This window comes from Chiloscyllium plagiosum, chromosome 9, assembly GCF_004010195.1.
Source record: "Chiloscyllium plagiosum isolate BGI_BamShark_2017 chromosome 9, ASM401019v2, whole genome shotgun sequence".
In the NCBI taxonomy this organism is placed as follows: domain Eukaryota; kingdom Metazoa; phylum Chordata; class Chondrichthyes; order Orectolobiformes; family Hemiscylliidae; genus Chiloscyllium; species Chiloscyllium plagiosum.
In genome coordinates this window covers 84,752,437-84,777,588 of record NC_057718.1, presented here as the reverse complement: position 1 = coordinate 84,777,588, position 25,152 = coordinate 84,752,437, and the positions used below count along the sequence as shown (strand labels likewise).

The 25,152-nt window shown below is 42.6% G+C and overlaps 1 protein-coding gene across 2 annotated transcripts in view; it reads right to left on the bottom strand.

Moving 5' to 3' along the window:
• ninl (ninein-like) overlaps positions 1 to 25,152 on the bottom strand; it is a 151,720-nt gene that overhangs the window by 113,400 nt on the left and 13,168 nt on the right. For both annotated transcript variants that reach the window (XM_043696419.1, XM_043696420.1), the window contains exons 3-4: positions 22,159 to 22,255; positions 3,043 to 3,248 (exon numbers count right to left, since the gene is read on the bottom strand). In XM_043696419.1, the coding sequence (XP_043552354.1) occupies positions 3,043 to 3,248; positions 22,159 to 22,255 (303 nt within the window). The remainder of the gene's footprint in view (positions 1 to 3,042; positions 3,249 to 22,158; positions 22,256 to 25,152) is intronic.

Here is a 25,152-nt window from a genome sequence, read left to right as displayed (position 1 = left end):
ACAGAAGTAAAGTTTAAAAATAATGTATTGCTTTCAGATGGAGGTCAAGCTGTTCTCGGTCTTTGGAGAGTGGATGACTGTTCAGCTTTTCAGGGTTTGCAAGGTAGTTAAGGTACTTAACTATGAAAAAATTATCCAAATATTTGAACTGAGTGAAAATTGCAGGAGAGAGAGGAATTAGATTCTAATGCAAGCTTTGGGGTTTTTTTTTCACCCCCTCGAGCTCCCTCAGATTTTGAAATCAACAATACAGGGCCCCAAAATATTTTCCAATTAGGTTTCCAGCACTTAAAAGGTAATAAAACCTATTTCTTATCTCCCTAAAAGATTTGCTTGGTTATTTTTCCAAAGTTGCTTGAATTTACATAATCAGAATGTGGCTTATAGCCCACATTATTCCATGGCAAAACCCTATAATTTAGAAAGCGTACAAACAGTTGAATATCTCCAGTTTTTCATACTGTCAACAAAACAGATATGTAGGCCAAACATATTCCATCTGCTATGATTCTGCTATGATTTTCCACTGATCATTGATGTGGCACCTTGTTGAAAGTTTCTTTGAAATCCAAGTACGCCATATTTACAGGTTCCTTTCATTCATGTCGGTTGTTAATTCATCAACAAAAAACTAATAGTTTAGACAAACATGATTTTCCTTTAAGGAATCATTTTGCCTCCGTCTAATTGTGCAGAGGTTTTCTAAGTGTCTTGCTATAACCTCCTTAATAATGGATTCCAGCATCTTCCCTACGATAGATGTTAGGCTAACTGGCCTGTAGTTTCCTGTTACATTTCCCCTTTCTGTGTTGAGTAAATAAGTTACATTTGCTATTCTTCTTTAAGACAGTAGATGAAGTTCATCAAGATGAGGTAAGGTGATGTTCTGAGGCAGAGTCAGATTATTTTGGGAGTCAGGGCATGATGAGGGGGAGGCATCATCACCATCCGTTCACATTTTTGATGGTATACATATTCAGCAGCAATACGATACCAGTCACTGTCCCACAATCTGTAACCAACATCAGGCACTCCTCTCCAATATAAAAACCTCACTAGGGTTGCAGGACTCCCTCAGTAATGACCCTCTAACAATGCAGCTCTCCCTCGGTACTGACCTTCCGACAATGCAGTTCACCCTCAGTACTGACCCTCCAACAATGCAGCACAGTACTGACCTTCCCTCTATCGTAAGATCACAAGTGGGGATGTTCGCCAGTGATTGCACATTGTTCAGCACCAGTCACCATTCACCACTTGCCTGGATGAGTGCAGGTCCAATAATACTCCAGCAGCTTGACACCATCCAGAACAAAACAACCCAATTTGATTGGCACCGTGTTCACAAACATTCACTCCACCATCAACGTTCAGGAGCAGTAATTCATCTATGACCCTTTGACAGCAAGTTACAAACTCATGACCACTTCCATCTAGAAGGACAAGGGCAGCAGATAAATGGGAACACCACCCCTGACAATTTCCCCACCAAACCAAGGGTGGAAATGTATTGCTCTTCCTTCAGTGTTGCTGGGTCAAATCCTGAAACTTCTTCAACAAAAAAGTAAAAATAGGGAGCAACCGAAACTCATTTGTCCACGAAGGTCTTGGAAAGTATTCATAGCAAAAAACCAGGCCTTTGGCCCATCAGCTGTTTTCCTTTTTCTACTCCATATGAACGTCCTCACATCCTCATTCTACACTTCAACGCCAGTGTCTCATCTCAATCCTTTCTTCTTTTTCTGTTTATCCCTTGACCGCTCTACATCAGAATATATCCCACATTCTTCCCACTCTCTGGGTATCAAGTTTTCTCCTGAATTTCCAATTTGATTTGTCAGTGACTGTCTAATGCTGATAGCCTCTTGAGTTCTGGACCTGGCTCCAAGGTATGTAGAGATCAGGACCATGTACAGTGCTCCAAGTTTGATCTAACGGAGGGATATGGAAACCAGAACTGTGGACACTGTTCATGTGTGGTTTTGATTCTAGGTTCCCTACAGTATGGAAACAGGTCCTTCGGCCCAACAAGTCCACGCCAACCCTCCAAAGAACAACACACCCAGACCCATTCCCCTACCCTATATTTACCCTGACTAATGCAACTAACACTATGGGCAATTTGGCATGGCCAATTCACCTGGCCTGCACATCTTTGGATTGTGGGGGGAAACCAAAGCACCCAATGGAAACCCACACAGACATGGGGAGAATGTGCAAATTCCACACAGACAGTTGCCCGAGGCATAATCGAACCCGGGTCCCTAGTGCTGTGAGGCAGTAGTGCTAACCACTGAGCCACCATGCCGCCCTTAACTAAGGTTTAACTGAGGGATATGGAAATCAGAACTGTGCGCAGTGCAAACTTGAGAGGGTGCAGAAGGGATTTACAAGGATATTCCCAGGACTGGAAGGCTTGAGTTATAGGGAGAGGCTGAATAGGCTAGGGCTATTTTCCTTAGAGTGTCAGAGGCTGAAGGATGACCTTACAGAAGTTTATAAAACCCTGAGGGGCATGGATAAGATGAATGGCCAAGGTCTTTTTTCCAGGGTAGGAGTGTCCAAACTAGAGGGCGAGGTTTAAGGTGTAAGGGATAAGTTCAGAGGGATATGGGCCAAATGCTTGCAAATAGGATTAAATCAGATTGAGATGTTTGGTTGGCACGGATGAGTTGGACCGAAGGGCCCATTTCATTCTTTTTTTCTCCCCCAGTATCCTTTTCCCTAGTGATTGGAATTATTTTAACTTCTTCTCTTTCATCTATTGTTTTACAGTTATATCTGGGATGACAGACACAAATATATCTGTACAATTCACCCTCTATTTCCTTATTTTCTCATTACTAATAAACCAGACTCAATCACTGGAGCAACTTGAACACTGTAGAACAAGGACAAGAACTTAAAATTTGAGGATTAAAAACTGGTGTAATTCAGTGAGCACATGGGAGGAATGTTTAGTCAGGTTGGGGAACAGACATTTCCCGAAAGGGAAGATGGAAGTTTGACAAGGACTTGAACAGAACGGTAAGATGGACAAACCTCTACACTCTCAAGAGATGCAGAGCGTTTTAAAATACTTCTGCTGGTGCTTTGTGTGACCAGTTCATCCTTTGTTGTCCTAAAACAAAGTGACTCCTCCAAATCATCTGTAGTTTCCACTTTGGAATCCAGAAATTCGGGTATAGATCGGCGGCCATATCGTTTGGCTCCCCTGACGTACTTTGGTTCGACCTGCTCCGGGGTAGCTGAAATCAATGAACATACAATCTCAGACACACAGAAATCTTTGTTGAAATCTCCCTTGCCCCTTAAAAATGTCTTCTCAGAAGTTTATTTATTTGAACAGAGGCAAAATGTTGAGTTTAAAACTCAAAGGAGTTGAGTTGCATTTTAACCACCTAATCAGGCTGGAGTACAAAAAAAAAACTGGACCATTAAACAAAGTAATCTACAACAACATTTCATTTTTCATTCTCAACAAATCTTTAGAATTTGATAGTAAAATGGGTCAACATTCCAGTACAATGTTAGTTAGTTATAAATTCTCTGGCCCCTAAACATTAGCTAGGAGTTGCCAAATACACGAATTGCCAGTCTGATGATTAGAGATTTCATTCCTTCTTAATTTCTGTGTGAGCGCAGTGGACTCTTGTAGGTCTCTTTGCGAACAATGACAGACAGGAATAGTCCATTTGGTCAATCCAGTTTTTGCAGAACTTATAATTTAGAGGCTACTCCTCTGGCAAATGTGATCGTAAGCAAGGCTAATTTTGAAGGACCGATTTTTGGAACATGCCTCTTAAAAAGTCTTTGTTTGTAAGGTAAGGTAAATGCCCAAATTAGAGCTTAAAAACATAAAACTAACAGAGAAACTGGTGTCCTCATTCTCAAGAACGTATATGAAAACTTGTTGCAAGTGGCAATTCACTTCATTCTGCAGGTGGCAAGAGTTCTACCTCCCAAGCCACAAGTGACACTAAAAACAAACATGCAAAGTTAGATGCTAATTGCAACCCAGCCAGGAGCTCTGAAGCCAGATACAGCATCACATTACAATATGAGTAGAGATCACATTTTGAATAAAGACTGCAAGACTGAAGTTGACACCTTCTGCTCTCCCCGAGTCTGTTCCCTCCATGCAGTAACTTTGCCCACTAACATATCACAGGAACAATAAATAGCCTATAAAATAATTTTATTAATTAAAGCTGATGGGCAACCTTAAACTATAGTCAAATACCATTTTAATAGGTTTATGTATTCTACTTCAAATAGATGCTATCTATAAATATTCAGAACTGACCAAAGACATCACAGGAAATATAAAATGTGTCAGATTCAATCGCATCTGAAAAATGCGTAAACATATATCAAACATCAGACACAGCACATTAGCAGGATAGCTGAACTGTGCTAACTGTACCCCAACCTGACTTTAGCTGTGTTAAAGATAATAAAAATAGGCTCAGTTTTTTTTTTAAGAAATGTCCTGTGTTAATAGCTTACAATTAAACATTTGACACAACAGTCATTTTCATAACTGTTACTGATTGGTAATAACTGCATATTAATCCATGGTTTTAAACTGGAACATGATAAAGGAACAACCAATAGGCAATAATTTGTGTACATAATTATGGTGAATTTAGAAAATGCTTTAATTTATACATACTTTATCACTTGCCTTCAAAACTGCATTTACGTCCCTTAGCTTCCATTCATCTTATGTGAAATTAAGGCTCCTCACCACCCCTCCCCTCCTCCCTGCCCCCCCACCACCCCAGCCATCCTTAAGGTGCTCATTGAGTACTTAAGAGACAGCACATACATCCAACAGTATCTGCTGTTTTCCTTGGACTAAGGGGAATAAGTTTCTCCCTAACTAACCACAAAGCTCTGCACGATAGCGTCCCTTTCCCTTGCCACGGGCTCTCCACTGTTACTTTATTCAAACTATTCACAGCTCCTTAAGCCCAATCCTAAAGAATCCCACTGACCATCAAATGCTCCCTCCCCCATTTCCTGGTCCCCATGCTGGCTGACATTTGAAATTGTTCCCTTAAAGTAAACACAATTCCCCTTTCATTTCAAAATCTTCAAATTTCATTTTTAAAATATATGGATAGGTAATGAAAGTGCCATAAACAATTGTTCATGAACTGGAAAGTAAGACTGGACTGGATAGATTTTTCTTGCCCTGCACAGACACAACAGGCAAATAGCCTCATTCTACACCATAAATTTTCTATGATTGGTTTCTTGAAAAGTAAAACCAAACAAATTTCAAAGCCTTCATCATTGCAAACACTTGTTCCATTGCCAACTTTCCTTTCCACTCCCAAGTCTCTGAACACAGGATGCCACATCCTGACATTTTTCCAGCAACTCTCTGTTGAAATCAAGATCTCACCCCTTCTTGCAGCACTAAATGGTCCTGATGGCACATGATCTTTCCTTTTGTTCACTAAAGCCTTTTAACAATCAACTACACCATTTTCCTCCATTACATCTTTTCAATTGCCTAACTTGGTAAAATTGTCTTCATTTGAAACTATTCTCACTTATCCAATACTTCCACCCACCAAAACCATTTTTGTTCAACTTACCCTTCCATACCTTTCCTGCATCAGTGGCCGCTGTCATGATTGTAATATAGGAGGTCAGCCTGGCTGACCTTGTTACGAATTCCCAGATTTGGCTAGATTAATAGTCCCAATCAGTGAGCCCTGACTGACAGATGAGTGCCAGACATCCTGTTTGCTCAGAACTGGTTCTGAGGGAGCAAGGTCAGTGTCAAAGACTCTCCACATATAAATAAAGCGTGACTGGAGTTCCAGAATATTGGCCTCTGTGGAGTTATTTCAGCAGCGACAAGGGAAAAGCATGCGCCCGAAGAAGCTCACTTGCAACAGTTGTCTTTGAGTTGGGGGTTAGCATTTCTGGCATCATGTCATTACTTGGGAAACTTGACACATTCAATCCTGCTGACAAAGATTGGGCCCAGTACGTGGAAACAATGCAATATTTTTTGAGCAAATTACATTGGGGCAGATGAAAAGAAATGAGTAATTCTCCTGATAGTTTACAGACCTGCTACGTTTTCGGTTATTAGGAGCCTAACTTTCCCTGAGGCACTAGATGCTTTCAAGAGTTGATGGATTCAATTCAGGAATATGATGACTCTGAGCTTCCTCTAATTCTGAGGCACCATAGTTTTTAACTTGGCAATTCGAGAACCAAGGAAATCCTTGTCAAGATTTTTGACAAGTTTAAGGGACTGATAGGGGCATGTGACTTTGGTTTAACCCTTAATGAGATGCCAAGAGATTACATGAGACTTGAGATTAACAATGTAACCATGCATAAGCACCAACTAACTGAAGCCCAACTGGACTTCAAACAGTTGGCTTTATCATTGGAAAATGAGGCTAGTAAAACATAGAAGTTACAGGGTATGCTGATGAAGTGGACACCCTGTCCAGTCCGACTAAGCTTGGAGGATACCACTTGAGTGAAGGCAATTGTATAGCCTCACTCAGGACATATCCTGAACAGAGGGACTATAGATCAGCCCACAGTAAAATCCCAAACAAAGCCAAACTTTCTTCGGGTTCCTGACCAGCAAGCCATTGGAGTTACTGCTGGTATGCAGACTCAAGACAGCAAAAATGCCTCAAGGCCTAAACTGAGCAAGAGAACTCATAGGCCAGTATCCAGGAGAGTCTACAGCCTGGACAGTCCATCTACATCTGGTTTGGAACAGTTAAATTGCTTAGCAACATCCAAACTAGAATCAATCAAAATAAACTTCTGGTCAAATGGTCACCTGGTTCTAATGGAGGTCAATACCAGTGTGGCCATAGCAGTGATTGCAGAACAAATCTTTAACAAAATTCACTCTGGACTCCAACCCTTATGTTTGTGCAAGACATCAGCTAGACTGGGAACCTCTATCAGGGAACCGTTACAGATTAAGAGTACAACTTCAGTTCTGGTCTATTAGGAGAAGCAGCTGGTTCAGTTATCAAAGATTGTTGTAAAAGGCTCAGGCCCAAGTTTGATGGGGTGAAATTGGTTGAGAAAGATCCACTTAGAATGACTCAATATTTTTCAAATACAAAATAGCTTCCTGATTGAAGTCCTAATTAAATACCTGGAGGATTTTCAGGAAAGTCTACGGACTAACAAAGAAGCCAAGGCCATCTTACATGTTGACCAGGAAGCAATTCCATGACACTGCAAGACCCACCCACTGCCAATTGTCTTATAGGCAAATTAGAAGCAGAAATGATTGCTGGGCCTCTTGCTGAGAGATTTGTACCATTGATAGTCACAGGTGAGGTGCTGGAAGACTGGAGTTAAAAATCACACACCACCAGGTTATAGTCCAACAGGTTTAATTGGAAGCACTAGCTTTCGGAGTGCTGCTCCTTCATCAGATGGTTGTGGAGTATAAGATCGTAAGACACAGAATTTATAGCAAAAGTTTACAGTGTGATGTAACTGAAATTATACATTGAAAAATACCTTGATTGTTTGTTGAGTCTCTCATCTGTTAGAATGACCATGATAGTTTCACTTCTTTCATATGTAAATCACAAAACTTCCATGTAAGACTCTGTTAACTCACTTTTTAGATTAGAATCAGTCTAAACATTATGGCACAGACCACAGAACACAGGGGGCTAACACCTTCAATGTCTTAACATCTGTCTGGGCTGACACCAATTGTTAGAGTTAACCTAAGAATGTATCTTTTAAAAAAAGTTTTGTGATTTACATATGAAAGAATGTGGGAAATCATGCCTCACAAACTTGGAGTTTTTTTTTAAGAAGTAACAGAGGATTGATGAGGGCAGGGCGGTAAGGAGTTTGACAAGGTTCCCCATGGGAGACTGGTTAGCAAGGATGGATCTCATGGAATACAGGGAGAACTAGCCATTTGGATACAGAATTGGCTCGAAGGTAGAAAACAGAGGCTGGTGGAGGGTTGTTTTTCAGACTGGAGGCCTGTGACCAGTGGAGTGCCACAAGGATCGGTGTTGGGTCCATACTTTTCATCATTTATACAGATGATTTGGATGTGAGCTTAAGAGATATAGTTAGTAAATTTGCAGATGACACCAAAATTGGAGATGTAGCAGACAGCGAAGGGTACTTTGGATTACAACAGGATCTTGATCAGATGAGCCAATGGACTGAGGAGTGGCAGATAGAGTTTAATTTAGGTAAATGAGAGGTGCTGCATTTTTGGAAAGCAAATCTTAGCAGGACTTATACACTTAATGGTAAGGTCCTCAGGAAAGGTGCTGAACAAAGAGACCTTGGAGTGCAGGTTCATAGCTCCTTGAAAGTAGAGTCACAGTTACATAGAATAGTGAATGTGGTGTTTGGTATGCTTTCCATTATTAGTCAGAGCATTGAGTACAGGAGTTGGGAGGTCATGTTGTACAGGACATTGGTTCGGCTACTTTGGAATATTGCCTGCAAATTCTGGTCTCTTTCCTATCGGAAGGATGTTGTGAAACTTGAAAGGGTTCAGAAAAGATTTACAAGGATGTTGCCAGTGTTGGAGGATTTAAGCTATAGGGAGAGGCTGAACAGGCTGAGGCTGTTTTCCCCGGAGCGTCGGAGGCTGAGGGGTGACCTTATAGAGGTTTATAAAATAATGAGGGGTATGGATAGGGTAAATAGACAAGGTATTTTCTCTAGGGTGGGGGAGTCCAAAACTAGAGGGCATAGGCTTAGGGTGAGAGGGGAAACATATAAAAGAGACCTAAGGGGCAACTTTTTCATGCAGAGGGTGGTGTGTGTGTGGAATGGGCTGCCAGAGGAAATGGTGGAGGCTAGTACAATTGCAACATTTAAAAGGCATTTGGATGGGTATATGAACAGGAAGGGTTTGGAGAGATATGGGCCGGGTGCTGGAGGTGGGACTAGATTGGGTTGGGATATCTGGTCGGCATGGAAGAGTTGACCGAAAGGTCTGTTTTCATGCTGTACATCTCTATGACTCTATAAATCAAAAGGCTGGAAATCAAAAGAATCAAACTAGTCCAGTTTGTGAATGGACAACACTGGTCATACCTATTTTGAAGCCCAATAGGTTGGTTCGCCTTTGTGGCGAGTATAACAAAATGGTAAACTGCTTTTCACAACTGGATAAATACCCTATCCTTCACAGAGGATTTATATGCAAAGCTGGCAGGGGAGGCTAACATTCACCAAGCTGGACATGAGCCATACTTACTTGCAATTGTCATTAGATGATGATTCTCAGAAGTACACTCCAATTAATATCCATAAGTCTTTGTACCAATATACGAGGCCACCATTTGGGGTATTGGCAGCTGGTACAACGTTTCATCAGACAATAGAGAACATTTTACATGGTCTACCCCAGGTCACCATATATCCAGGAGGCATGTTAATAACAAGGAAAACCAAAAAGACCACATAGAGAACTTGCACATAATCCTTAGATGATTCTCCCAGATAGGCGTACATCTTAGACAGGCAAAATGTGTGTTTCAGGCACCCCAAGTGACATTCCTGAAGAAGGGCTTATGCCCGAAACGTCGATTCTCCTGTTCCCTGGATGCTGCCTGACCTGCTGCGCTTTTCCAGCTACACATTTTCAACCCCAAGTGACTTACTTGTAGCTACAAAATTGACAGGACGGATTTATACTCGTTGAAAGATGAAGTAAGGGTAATCAAAGGTGCCCCGGTTCCCATGAATGTACTAGAGCTTCGGTCTTTTCCTGAGCTGGTGAATTATTATGGGAAGTTCATAAATAACCTGGCCCTAATCCTGGCACCTTTGCATCAACTCATTTAAAAAAGGGTCAGCCTTGGAAATGGTTGCATAGCAATGCATTAGCTTTCAGGGAAGTGATGAAACAGCTATCAACCTCTAAGCACATTACGATCTCAAGAAAGGTCTGCTTTGACATGCAATGCCTCCCCATTCAGCATTGAGGTCATATTGGTTCATAGGTGGCCTGATGAAAAGCAAATTCCAATAGCGTATACATCCAGGACTGTGGCTAATGCAGTGCGTAAATACATCCAGGTAGAGAAGGAACCTTTGGCAGTCATATTTGGAGTCAAGAAGTTCCATCAATACTTCTACATACATAATAACCAATCACAAACCCCTGCTTCATCTACTTAAAGAGAACAAGGCAGTGCTGCCCGTAGCTTCAGCTGAATTCAACGATGGGCTCAAATACTAAATGTGTATAATTACAAGTTGGAATACTATACAGGAGGATTTACTATACAGCAAATCCAAATGCATTGAGCTGCCTCCCGCTGGCAGATACACCACCAATGGTGCCACCACTTCAAGAGTCCATAATGGTTTTAAATTTTCTGGGTTCACTCCCAGTCACAGCTGACAATAATCAGACTTTGGAGGCAGAAAGATCAGTCCTGACAAAATTGAAACAGCTAGTGGTGATGGGGGAAACCAAAAGGCCATCAAAGTAGAGGATGACATTATTATAGGGAGCAAGAGTGATTGTCCCGAGCAAAGGTGGTCACCAGATACTGGCTGAACTCCACCAGAGTCTTCCAGGGGTTTCCAAAATGAAGACATTGGTGAGACATTATGTCTGGTGGCGAGGATTGAATGCAAACAGTGTCACGACAGTACCCAGAGTGTCAAAAAGGACAAATATTGCTGCCAACATTCATGAGAATGGCTGGGTAAAGCCTGGACCTGGTTACAGGTCAACTATGCAGGTCCATTCATGGGCTCAAATTTTCTTAGTTATTATGGATGCCCACTCAAAGTGCCTGGACATGCACAGAGTTTATTCGCCATATACGCGATAACGATAGAAAAACTGCGCATGACTTTGGCAATACACAGACCCCCAGAAGTGTGGGTCACAGATAACAGGCCATTGTTTATTAGCAGGGAATGCAAATATTTCCTAAGGTCGAATGGCAGTCAACATATAAGGACAGCTCCAAATCGCCATCAGGACAGAACCCCACTGGTCCTCACCTTCCACCCCACCAACCTCCGGATACATCGTATCATCCTCCGTCATTTCCGCCACCTCCAAACAGACCCTACCACCAGGGATATATTTCCCTCCCCACCCCTATCAGCGTTCCGGAAAGACCACTCCCTCCGCGACTCCCTCGTCAGGTCCACACTCCCCCCACCAACCCAACCTCCACTCCCAGCACCTTTCCCTGCAACCGCAAGAAACCTCCACTCCCAGCACCTTTCCCTGCAACCGCAAGAAATGCAAAACTTGCGCCCACACCTCCCTCCTCATTTCCCTCCAAGGCCCCAAGGGATCCTTCCATATCCATCACAAATTCACCTGCACCTCCACACACATCATTTACTGCATCCGCTGCACCCGATGTGGCCTCCTCTACACTGGGAAGACAGGCCGCCTACTTGCGGAACGTTTCAGAGAACACCTCTGGGACAACAGCACCAACCAACCCAATCGCCCCGTGGCTGAGTACTTTAACTCCCCCTATTACTCTGCCAAGGACATGCAGGTCCTTGGCCTCCTACATCGCCAGACCATAGCAACACAACGCCTGGAGGAAGAGCGCCTCATCTTCCGCCTAGGAACCCTGGTGTTTTTCCAGCACCACACTTTTCAACTCTGGTCTCCAGCATCTGCAGTCCTCACTTTCTCCCAGCTCCAAATCATCCATGATCCAATGGTCTGGCAGAAAGAGCAGTCCAAATTTTGAAGGCAGGCTTGAAGAAACAGCTTACATCTGCACTAGATACCAAACTGTTCCAGTTCCTAGTTGTTAATAGGACCATCCCTCATGCAACTACAGGGATAAATCAAGCAGAGCTACTGGTGGAGAGAAGACTCCACACCAGGTTAAATCTGATCTTTCCGGACCCAGTGTGGGAGGCTGAAACAGCATCAGGAACGCCAATGCCAGACACAAGACTCCAATAAGCAAGACAGTCAGTTTACTTCAGGGGAAAACGTTTGGTGTAGGAACCACTGAAATGGCCCTGCATGGGTAAGAGGCATGGTCAGTGCAAGGTAAAGGAAGAAGGGCTTATGCCCGAAACGTCGATTCTCCTGTTCCCTGGATGCTGCCTGACCTGCTGCGCTTTTCCAGCAACACATTTTCAGCCAAAGTCTAGACGTATAAAATTCAGGTGGGTGCAACACTCCTGAACAAGCACGTGCACCATATGGAAGCGGCAAACTCTCAAACAATGGGGGAACAAAACGTGAAAGGCTCCTCAACAGCCTTTCCAACTGTTCCAGAACCCGTAGGCTCTCCCTCTGACTCAAGTGATAAAGATACATTGGAATCTGACGTGGACACAGCAGATGTCACCGCCTCAACACCTTTGCCATCTGAAAAGAGAATGAATTTCTTCCAAGACTCTGAGCACAAGAGGCAATCTACTGTGCATTACATGCCTTCTGCGTCAGAGGCAGAGTTGGAGGAACCTGACTCAGTGCTAAAATGCCCCAAGTGGAGTTACAAACAAAAAAGAACTAGCCTATGTCCTCGCACTCGAAGGGACACTTAATCTGGTCTAATCATGGAGCCCTGGCTGACAGATATAAACAGGAATGTATAAACAGGTGTGTCAGATATCCTGATCACTCTGAGAGCTGGCTCAGAGAGAGCTAAGTTAGTGTCAAGGACTTTATACATGTAAACAAAGTGTGACTTAGTGATGGGATACCAGCATCTGTCAAGTTATTTCAGGTCTATTAAAAAAAAACAGGGGTGTCAGACATCCTGTCCATTCTGTGAGCTGGCAAAAAAAAAAGCAGGAGTATCAGAGGTTCTGTTCACTCTGAGAGCTGGCTCTTCAGGGAGCTGGACCAGTGTGTGCGTAAAAGAAAAAAATAATAAACAGGAGTGTGAGACATCCTCACATTATGACAGCTGGCTCTGAGGAAGTTGGATCAGTGTCAGGGACTCGGTGTGTAAATAAAAGGGGAATGGGGGACAGAATACCGGTCTCTGTGGAGTTATTGCAGTCACCTTGACAGCATCAACCAGTCATGGCATCAGCCTCCATCGATATGATGAGGAAGTACAAAGTGCAGCCTAGCAGTACTTCTCCATTACCTCAGTCAGGTTGAGTATCTGACTTTCAGTCTCAGGAGAACACAGGCCCTTTACCAAAGATTGAGGAAAATCAAAAAGATTGTTTTAGCGCTTCCCCCATCCTCCCACCACAAACCCTAGATTCCGACAATCAACACCCCATCTTTTCAATCTCAAAATCACGGTTGATCAGACTGCTCAAAACTGTGATACGCTATTCAAACCCCAGCCGAGTTTCTAATCCTCTAGCCTCACCCAATGTTCTCACCACTAATTGCTCCTCCTTTGGCTCAGCATTATTTTTCCTCTTGTGCCTCCACTGCATTATCTACATTAAAGATGTAGGTAAGTGCAACTTGCTGTTACTCGCGTAGCCACATTGTCTGAAAGTTTACTCCCAAATTGGTAATCGTTCAGTAAACTGTGCAACTATTGATGGAATACAAGGTGAACATATCTTTGCTATACGCAAGTAGCATTATACGCCCTGAACCATAATGACACAAAACTTTAAATCAAATGTGAACTGTTCACTTTTGAATTCCAAAATCATTCCTCTTTGAATGAGGTTAAAGAGAAGTAACTTACGCCTCATAGAAGTCCCAAAATGATACACATGTAACATTCTTAACAGTTCACTTACTGCCTGCAAATGCAGCTGACATTTTGAATGGATCATGGTGTCTGAAATAATTTGAAGCTCATGCCATCTGTTTTAGGGACCTGTTCAGTATTGTATAAATGCCAAGAGGATTTTTACATTGGAATCACTGGAACCAGTTATAATGGGTCATCCAAAGGATAGCATTTCCAAAGCTTCAAGACTCATGCTGCATTGAAAAGTAAGTTCAGATTACAGTTCAGCTTGAAGTAGAGGTTGGCTTGGATGCTATCACTTAGTCCGATGGGTGCTAAGCCAACCTTATGCCAACCTGTGCCAAACTCATGCAGGGATTAGACTCCCAGAAACCATTAAATATTGATAAAATCACTAACATGGATATTTTAGTCAGGAATATCAAACAGGTTGTAAAAGCTTTGGCAAACATATCAAATGGAAAAGAAGGGCTGCAGCCAGGTGGGAAATGGCTCCCCTTTTTTTGAACACCTGTCAGTTAGCCACAAAGAATTTTAATTATTTTCTGTATGCAGCTTTATTACAATTCAATTAAAAATATAGCTAAGTAGAACAAAATCAAAAAGACAATTACAGAATTTTCTTGAGTGAAACAAGCAAGAATTTTATCACTTACCCCAAAAGAAGTATGAAACTAATCAGTGGCAGAAAGTAGAATATAATTCAAAGATGAAGAAAATTCTGCTTGAAACTGAAATAACTCCAGAGGCAGTTATTCCTCACCAAGTCACCCTTTATTTACAGCTGAAAAGTCCTTAACTCCAGTACTCTCAGAGTGCCAGAATCTCTGAAAACCCTCTTTTTATCTGTCAGCCAGGACTGCCCATTTCAACCAGATTAACAGCCCCAGTCAGGGAACTCATATCCTCTAACATCCACCTGGCAGGCCTCATTACAATCACTACATCTCTCCCTTTGAGAGTCTGTGGACATACACCAGTCCATCTTCTTGGAGAACCTCCTGGGGCATTTTATCTCTGGGTCTGGCTCCTCCAGCTTGACGTCTGATCTAGGTGGGGTGTAACGCACCGGAGCTCACTGCTTACACCAGGAGTGCCTTCACTCTTCTTCTGATGGCAAAGGCATCGAGGCAGCTACATGTCATGTCCATCTCTGCATCAACATTTGACAGATAGGTCAGGCAGCATCCAAGGAGCAGGAGAATCAACATTATGGGCAAAAGCTCTTCATCATGAAATCCCTGACAAAGGGCTTTTGCCCGAAACAGAGATTCTCCTTCTCTTCAGATGCTGTCTGACCTACCGTGCTTCTCCAGCAGCACACATTTGACTCTGATCTCCAGTCCTCACTTTCTCCTTCTTGACAGAGAGGGTGAACCCAGGGGTTCTAGAACCCTTGCCAAATGTTCAGAGGGGCAGGGCACATTTTGATCCTGTACCATTTGCAAATTCACAGCTTTTATACAGTCCACTTGCTTGTTCAGAACCATCGCACCTATCAAACTGTGTGTGTCACAGATCTTGAACTTGCATCGACCATGTCTCTTACCCATGCAGAGCCATTTCTGTGGTTTCTACACCAAACCTATCCATTGTATCAAACCATCTCTCTCGCTGGGTGGAGTCTTGTGTTTGCCATTGGCATTCCTGATGCCATTTCATGTTCCCCCATAAGGTCTGGGAAGGCCAAATTAACCTGGTTCAGAGTCTTCTCCCCAGTAGCAACTCTGCTGGAGCTATCCCTGTAGTTGCATGTGGGGTAACCCTATAATCAAATAGGAACTGTGACAGCTTGGTATCTAGTGAGGCTATAGGCTCTTTCTTGAAGCCTGCCTTCAAAGTTTGGATTGCTATTTCTGCCAGGCCATTGGATGATAGACAATATGGAGCTGTCCTTCTATGTCAAATTCAATTCGGCTTTATGAAGTTCTCAAGTTCTCTGAGGGTAAACAGTGGCCTGTTATCTGTGACCAACATTTCAGAGAGTTCATGTATTGCAAAAGATGTGGGCAGTTTTTCTATCTTCATCCCACTATTTGAACTCTATGCACAACCAACCACTTTGAGTGAGCATCTACAATGACTAAGAACATGTAAGCCAATGAAAAGATCTGCATGCACGACATGTCACCAAGTCCAAGATTTACCCCGGCCATTCCCACAGATGGGGTGGAGTTGATGGCAGTAATTTTTGTCCTTGTTGGCACTATGGGCACTGCCCGCCATTACAGTGTCTGCATCCAAGCCTGGCCACCAGACAGAATGCCTTGCTGACATCTTCATTTTGGACACCTCAGATGGCCCTGACAGAGTTCAGCCAGTATTTGACGGCAACCTTTGTTCAGGACGATCACTCTCACTCCCCATAACAATATGTCATCCTTTACTGTGAACTGGTCTCTCTGGGTCCAAAAACATTTAATTTTAGTTGTGATGGCCCCCATCACCACAAGCTATTTCAGTTTGACAGGACTGGATATTTCTGCATCTCATATTGTCAGCTATGACTGGGAGTATGTCCAGAAAATTTAAAACCATTACAGACTCTTCTATTGTGGGCAACACCAATGGTGTATCTGCTAATGGGAGGTGGCTCAATGCATCCGTATTCTCTACTAGGCCTCTCAGTGTGCTAACTTGTAATTATAAGAACTCCGTATCAAAGCCCACTGCTAAACGTGGCCCAAAGCTATGGGTGGCACTGCCATGTCCTCTCTGAGACCAGGGCATTAAGCAGACCAAGCTAACACTGCACTGATGTACAAGGAGACGTCACATGTCAATACCAGTCTTTCTTGGAATCATAGTGTGCCGAGACCTTAGAGGCTGAAAGTTGTTTCTTTACTTCACTGAAAGCTAAGGCTTGTTTATGCAGCTATTTCCAAGGCTGATCCTTTTTTAAAGGGTTGAGGCAAAGATGCCAGGATGGAGGCCAGATTATGTATGAACTTTCCATAATAATTAAATCAGCCCAAGGAAAGACCAAAGCTTTAACGTGGGACCTGGGGCATCTTTGATCGCTCTCACTTTATCTTTCAATGGGAATAATCCAGTCTTGTCTACTCTGTTAGCCTGGGGTGCCTGGAACACACAATTTTCCCTTCTATGCCAGCCTTGGAAAAATGCCTTAGGACAATGTCCTTGTCCCTTTTTTGCTTTCCCTGTTATTTGAACATGATTAGATAAATGGTGACCTGAGGTAGCCCTTGCAAAACGTTCTCCATCATCCGCTGAAAAACTGCACAGCTTGACAATTTCCCAAATGGCAGCCTCGGATATTGGTACAAGCCTTTATGGGTATTAATTGTAGCTTACTTCTGGGAATCGTCATCTAACTACAATTGCAAGTACGCATGGCTCATGTCCAGCTTCATGAAGGATAGTCCCATCTGCCAGCTTTGCATATAAATCCTCTATGTGAGGGATTGAGTACTCATCCATCTGTAAAAAGCAGTATAGCATTGGTTTATAATCCCACAAAGGTGAACTCTCCATCAATCAGGCTTCACAATCGGTGCTACCCATTTTGTAAACTGTACTGGTTTGATGATTCCTTTGCTTTCCAGCCTTTTGATTTCTGCCTCCACTTTTGCCTGTAAGGCAAAATGGCAGTGGAAGGGCCTTGCAGAATTGTGGAATTACTTCCTGGTCAACAGGGCGGCCTTGGCTCTTCTGATAGTCCCTAGACCTTTCTGGAAGACTTCAGAATATATAGAGTCATAGCCCAGGCAGCCATTTTTACATTGAAAAACATTGAACCAATCCAGGTGAATCTCTCACAACCAATTTCGCTTTATCAAACTTGGGCCTAAGTCTTTTACTACAGTCACTGGTAACTGAACTAGTTGCTTCTCTTAAGAAACCAGATCTGAAATTGTACCCTTAATCTGTAAAGGTTCCCTGATATAGGTTCTCAGCCTAGCTGAGGTCTTGCACAAACCTAAGGGCTGAAGTCCAGACAAATTTTGTTAAAGAACGGTTCTGCAATCACTGAATCAGCATGCCAGTATTGACCTCTATTAGAGCTGGATGACCATTTAGCCAGACATTTACTTTGATTGGCTCTGATTTGGATGTTGCTAAGTAATTTAATTGTTACAAAACAGATGTTGGTGGACTTTCCAGGGCATGACTTCGCTTGGATACCAGTTTATGAGTCATTTTACTTAATTTAGTGGGATTCTTTTGCTGTCTCGAGTCTACATGCTGACAGCAACTACAATAGCTTGCCAGCCTGGATCCTGAAGAAAATTTTAATTCCCGAGGCTTGGGCATTGTTTTGGGGTTTTTGCTGTGGGCCAACCTAGAGTCCTTCTGTTCAGGATATATTCTGAGTGAGGTTATGTAATTGCCTACACTCAAATGATGCTTCCCAAGCTCATTTGGACTTGCAAAGGTACCCCCTTCAATCAGAAAACCCTGCAACCCTGCAAATACTTGCTGTATTTTCCAATGAGAACATCTTTTGTGGTGCCTATTTGAAGTTCAGTTGGGCTTTAGCTAGTAGGCAATTTTGCATAGTTACATCATTAATCCACATCCCAAATGGTCTCTTAAGCATTTCATTAAGGATTAAACCACAGTGATATGTTCCTGCCAGTCATTTTAACCTAGTCAAAAGTCCTGATACGGATTCCCTGGTTCTCAAAATGCTGAGTAAAACAAATAGCATCTCAGAATTAGAGGCAGCTTGAGGTCATAATATTCCTTAACTATGTCTGTCAATTCTTGGAAGGTTTTAGTATCTTGTGTCTCTGGGAAAATTAGGCTCCCGATAACAGAAAAGGCTGTAGCTCCACAGGTTGTCAGGAAAATTACTTGTTGCTTTTCATCTGCCACAACGTCATTTGCCTAGAAACCAAAACGTATTCTTTCCACATAGTCAGCTCAGTCTTCAATGGCAGGATTGGAAGAGTCAAGCTTCTAAAACAAAGGCATGATGTAAGAAATGCTTATCCGAACACAAAGATGACTGTTGAAAGAGAGTTTCTTCAGGAACATGTCTTACTCTCACCACCACTGAAATAACTCCAGGGACCAGTATTCAGTCACCAAGTCACCCTTTATTTACATATGAAAAGTCCTTGACTGCCTCTTCAGAGTCAGCTATCAGAGTGCTAAAATTTCTGACACTCCTAACAGCCCCAATCAGGGAACTCATTTTATGAGTTACACCTAGCTAACCTCATTACAATCACTACAAAAACCTTTTTAGAGCCCTTCAGTTGTTAAAGTTGAACCCAAGATTATGGCTGTTTAGTTAATGTCTTGCACCCCTAGCAAATGCAAAATTTGTAGAATTGTCAAGTCTCACTGAATGGACATTTCTCCAATTTGTTTCACCACCAGTGGTGGTTTTCATGATGATGAGGAAGGAAACATCAAAAGAGAGCATCTCCAGTCTTTGCCCTTAACAATCCATTTTCGTTCTGTCTCCTTACTGTGTTACTCCACACAAACAGTTGCCCGAGGCCGGAATCAAACCCGGGTCCCTGCTGCTGTGAGGCAGCAGTGCTAACCACTGAGCCACCGTGCCGCCACAGTTTCTAATTTACATTCAAGTCTTGGATGAAGAGGCAGAGAGTAATATACCTACATTTGCTGAAAGTTTGAAAGTTAGCTGGGTAGACAAGCTGTAAAGGTGTCAACAGATCATGAACAGGTAACAGGTAATGAATTTGCAACAAAGTGACAGATGGAGTACAATGAGAGGAAGTGAGAACTTATTCAATTCTTTGTAAGATGACCATGAATCCATTGTTGATTGTTGGAAAATCCCATTTGGTTAACTGATATCCTTTAGGGAAGGAAAATGTCAACCTTACCTGGCCTGGCCTACATGTGACTCCAGAGTCACAGCAAATGTGGTTGACTCTTTACTGACCTCTGAGCAATTAAGGATGGACAATAAATGCCAACCTGGCCAGTGACACCCTCATCCCATGAATGTATACATAAAAAAATGGAAAAGCAGATTTTATTTTGAGAGGCGAAGTAAAGTGGATCAATATTCTTTGGACTTTAGAAGAATGTGAGCCCATAAGACATAAGAGGCCATTCAGTCCATTAAGTTTGCCCCACCAGTCAATCATGGCTGATATGTTTCTCAACCCCATTCTCCTGCTTTTTCCAGAACTCTTGATCCCCAAACCATTCAAGAATTTACCTATCTAACTTAAAGACACCTAATGACTTGGACCCCACAGCACTTTTCGGCAACGGGTTCCACAGATTCGCCACCTTCTAGCTGAAGAAATTCCTCCTCTTCTCAGTTCTAAAGGTCATCCCTTCACTGAGCGGTATCCTTAGGTCCTATTCTCTCCAACTAGTGGAAACATCTTCCCAATGTCAACTCTATTCTGTCCTGTCAGTATTCTGAGAGATTCAATGAGATACCCCCTCTTCCTTCTAAACTCCAATGAGACAGACCCAAAGTCCTCAACCTCTCCTCATATTAAAAAGCCCTTCATCCCCAGGATCATTCTTGCAAGCCTCCTCTAGGCCCTCTCCAAGGCCAGCACATCCTTCCCTATAAATGGGATCCAAAACTGCTCACAATATTCTGAAAGCAGCCTGATCAGCAACTAATACAGCCTCCAGCAGTACATCTCTGCTCTTGTTTCCTAGCCCTCTCAAAAACAATGCTAACATTGCACTTGCCTTCCCAACAACCAACTGAACCTGCATGTCAACCTTAAGAGAATTCTGAGCTGGGACTCCTAAGTTACTTTGTGCTTCAGATTTCTGTAATCTTTCCCCATTTAGAAAATAGTCTATGCTTCTATTCTTCCTACCAAACCTCTCACTTTCCCACATTGCATTCCATCTGTCGCTTCTTGACCACTGTTCTAGCCTGTCCAAGTCCTTCTGCAGCCTGCCCGCTTCCTCATCACTACTGGTCCCTCCACATATATTTGCATCATCCACAAACTTAGCAACAATGCCCTCAGTTCCTTTGTCCATATTGTTAATATAGAACGCAAACGTTACGATCCCAACACTGAGCCCTCTGGAATTCAACTAGTCACTGGCTGCCATCCTATAAAGACATTTTTATCCCTACTGTCTGCCTTCTGCCAGTCAGCCAATCCCCTATCCATGCCAGTATCTTGTCCCGAAGACTATGGGCTCTTATCTTATTTAGCAGCCTCCTGTGTGGAAACTTGTTAAAGGCCTTCTGGAAAATCCAAAAAGATTACATCTACTTGCTCTCCTTTGCCTAACTTGCTTGTTACCTCTTCAAAAAATTCTAACAGATTTGTCAGGCATGACTTTCTTTTGATGAAGTTATGCTGACTCAGCCCTATTTTACCACACACTTCTAAATACTCTGCACCTCATCCTTTATAATAGACTCTAAAATCTTAATAATGACTGAGGGCAAGGTATTCGGCCTATAGTTTCCCATCTTCTACCTCCCTCCTTTCTTCAGCAGAAATGTAGCATCAGCTATTTTCCAGTCCTCTGGGACTCTCCCCGACTCCAGTGATTCCAGAAAGATCACCACCAATGCCTGCACAATCTCCTCAGCTATCTCCTTCAGAAGTCTGCAGTGTAGTCCATCTAGTCTGGGAGATTCATCCACCTTCGGATCTTTCAGTTTTTCCAGCTCCTTCTCTTACTGGTGGCCACAACACTCATCTCTGTCCCCTAACTCTCTAAGTTCAGGTATCATACTGATGTCTTCCACCATGAAGAACGATGCAAAGTACCCATTCAGCTCTTCTCCATTTCTTTGGACTGTTGATGAAGATGTATTAATTGGTAACAATATCCACTCCTGCCTCTCTTTTACCCTTTATATATCTAAAACAAAAATTCTTGCAATCTTATTTTGTATTACTAACTAGTTTATCCTCATATTTCATCTTCCTTCCCCTTATTACTTTGTCCTCTACTGGTTTTTAAAAAGGCTTCCCAATCCTCTGTCTTCCGACTAACCTTCTTCATGTTTTGTGCTGTCCCTGACAGCCTTCGTCAGCCACAGTTGCCTCATCCTCCCCTTCGTATCTTTATTTTTCCTTTGGATGAATTCCTGCTGTCTTAAGTACGGAGATATTATTGTCTCCTGGCTGAGGTATCTAGAACAAGGGTAAGGAGTCTAATCATTCAGGACTGAGACCAGGAGAATTTCTTCACTCAAAAGTGCTCTGAATCTTTGATTGTCTTGACATCAGAGTTCTGAATGCACTATCCTTGGATATATTTAAGGCCAAGGTAGTCAGATTTTTCACTTCTTAAGGAATCAGTGTGAGTAGGTGGGAAAGTGGAGTTTAAGCCAACATCAGCCATGATCGCCCTGAATGGAGGAGTTCGGTCTTCTCCTATACTTTATCTTCATAGGTGTTCAGTTTTCAGACATTTATGCATGCTACACCAACAAATTATTACAAGATTTCTCTATATTAAATGATGGAAAAACAGATCCAGTATTATCTTGAGGTAAATTAAATTAAAACAAATGTAATGGAGGTATAATTACCTGGGTCTAAATAACTGCTCTCATCTTCTGAGTTACCGAGGTCAAAAGTGGTAGATAACACAGCAACAAATCCTTCTTTAAAGTCCTCAAAATTTACCTAAAATTTTCAATAGTATCAGTTACTTCTTGGAAGAATATAATGATCAATGAACTACTGACATCACTATATACAGAAATGATCAGATTCTGTCCTTGTTTTCTTGTCTTAGACCAGTGATCTACAGAATGGCACTAAGCACATAATCATAAGAGCGAGTTATTACCAGCAGCATGATTTGATATATGGTCGTGTGTCAACACTCACCAATGGATACCTTGTTTCCACAAGTTTGGAACTTCTAAATATTGAATCGTTTTCTTTATTTTTAAATGTCACAACAGGATCCCTTCTCATTCCTTCCTAACATCTCAACAGCATGTCTCTGGATCAAACATTAACTGATCTTTCTTTACCCTGTGCAGGTATTTTACCTCCATCCCTCAACAAAAATCAGTCTCTCTGCTGACTGCCTTAATGTTATTTTCTGAAATAAACCCTTTCGGAATCAGGACAGAGTATTGAGCACAGGAGTTGGGAGGTCATGTTGCAGCTGTACAGGACAGTGGTTAGGCCACTTTTGGAATATTGCATGCAAATCTGTCTCCTTTCTATCGGATGTTGTGAAACTTTAAAGGGTTCAGAAATGATTTACAAGGATGTTGCCAGGGTTGGAGGATTTGAGCTATAGGGAGAGGTTGAATAGGCTGGGGCTGTTTTCCCTGGAGCATCGGGGTGGGGGGGGGGGTGACTTTAGAGAAGTTTATAAAATCATGAGGGGCATGGATAGGATAAATAGACAAAGTCTCTTCCCTGTGGTGGAGGAGTTCAGAACTAGAGAGCATAGGTTTAGGGAGAGAGGGGAAAGATATAAAAGAGACCCAAGGGCAACTTTTTCACGCAGGGGGGTGGTGCGTATGTGGGATGAGCTGCCAGAGGAAGTGGTGGAGGCTGGTACATTTGCAACATTTAAAAGGCATCTGAATGGCTATATGAATAGGAAGGGTTTGGAGGGATATGGGCCGGGTGCTGGTAGTTGGGACTGGATGGGGTTGAGATATCTGGTCGGCATGGACAAGTTGGACCAAAGGGTCTGTTTCTGCGCTGTACATCTCTATGACTCTATGACAGAAATAATTTGAGACACAGCATGTGGTGAATGCAGCACATTGCCTTTGTCATCCTGGTAATTGCACAATATAGTGACAATGGAGTCATTTATTGATCAAAAATATCAATGTCAATTAGTTTAAATTGCACGAAGTCACTCGTGTGTGTGCTGTCGAATGGTGGCTGTTTGAACAAGTGGAGGAGGGTATTTGGTGCCCTTGTGTGAACAATAGGAGGCATTAGACCCCTCGAGCCTGGCTTAACTGAATCTCCTCATACTTTGCTGCTATAACCCTTAATTCCTTATTTTAAAATAAGTATAATCTCAGGTCTGAACCTTTCGAGTAATCAAACAGTTTTTAACAGAAGAGAGCTCACACTGGTTTGTATGTTAAAAATTTGCTTCCTGACATCAGCCTAACTCAAATGCTACAGTTATAGACCAGTGTTATGGACCTATCCTTTTCCTACAACATAGTTTCAGTCCCAATCAATTGTTTATTCATGTTAAACACTTCAATTAGATCACCCCTTAGGTTTCTATCTTCAAGAGAATCTAAATTGCGTCTAAACATAAATATTCTCATTATTTAACTTTCTTAGTGAGGGCTTCATTCTGATAATTAAGTGTTATATCCAGAACTGAATGTAGTACTCCTAGTGGGGGCTCTAATCAGAGTTCTGTACAGCTGTAATGTAACCTTTTGAGATAACTGTCAATATCCTACTGACCCTCTAATTTTTCTTTTGTCAATTAGCCAACTAGCTTTTAATGATTCTGCATGTTGTTCCTTAAATCTTTATGTACATTAAAACCCAGCATGCACAGTGACATTCGTGGAGGTGCATGAGAGAAATGGGCCTCAGACTAAACATCTGGAAAACAAAAGATTCTCTACCAGCCTGCTCCTGCCACACAACTATTCGATCACCAAAATCCACATGAGCCCGTGGACAATGTAGGTCATTTCCTATACCACGGAAGCTTCTTCCCTCTTGGTACGGACAGACGCTGATGATGAAATCTGTCATTATCTCTAATGTGCCAGTGCAGCCTTCAGATGTCTGAGGAACAGAATATACTTAAAGTCTGAGACCTCAAATCCAAGCTCATGGTCTGCAGAGCAGCTCCCACACCCTCCTGTACGCATCAGAAACATTGACCACGTACAACATTCACATCAAATTCCTGGAGGGTTATCACTCGAGCTGTCTTACAAAGTCCCACAAATCCACTGACAGGATAGATATACCAACGTGAGTGTCCTCTCCCAGGCCAATATCCTGGCACTGGTCACACACGGCCAGCTGTGATGGTGAGCCACACTGCCCACGTGCCCAACACAGGACTCTCAACAATTTCTCAACTTTAAGCTCCGCAATGGTAAGCGATCAGTCAGACCGCAGAGGAAACGCTACACTGGCATCCTGAAAGCCTCCCTAAACAAATGTAATACTCCCACTAACACATGGGAGTTCAGTTGCCCTAGAACACACAAACAGGCGAAGAAATATCCATGAAGGCACCAACTACTTCAAGCGTCACTGAGTAGAAACCAAGCAGAAACGGCATGCAGAATCCATAACATCCCATCCTCCCACCCGTGGCAGTGTCTGAGGTTCAATGATTGAACTGTTCAACCACCACAATGGAAGCATCACCCTTGACCCTGAGTGAGTGCCAAAGAAGTGTTTGTAAATGAGGAGAAATGGTCTCCTCTGAAAGGAGAATCTGTAACCAGATGGCATAGATTTAAGATAACTGAGGCAAAGGCCTAGTGGTATTATTGCTGGACTGTTAATCCACAGGCTCTGGTAATGTTCTGGGAACCTGGGTTCAAACCCCA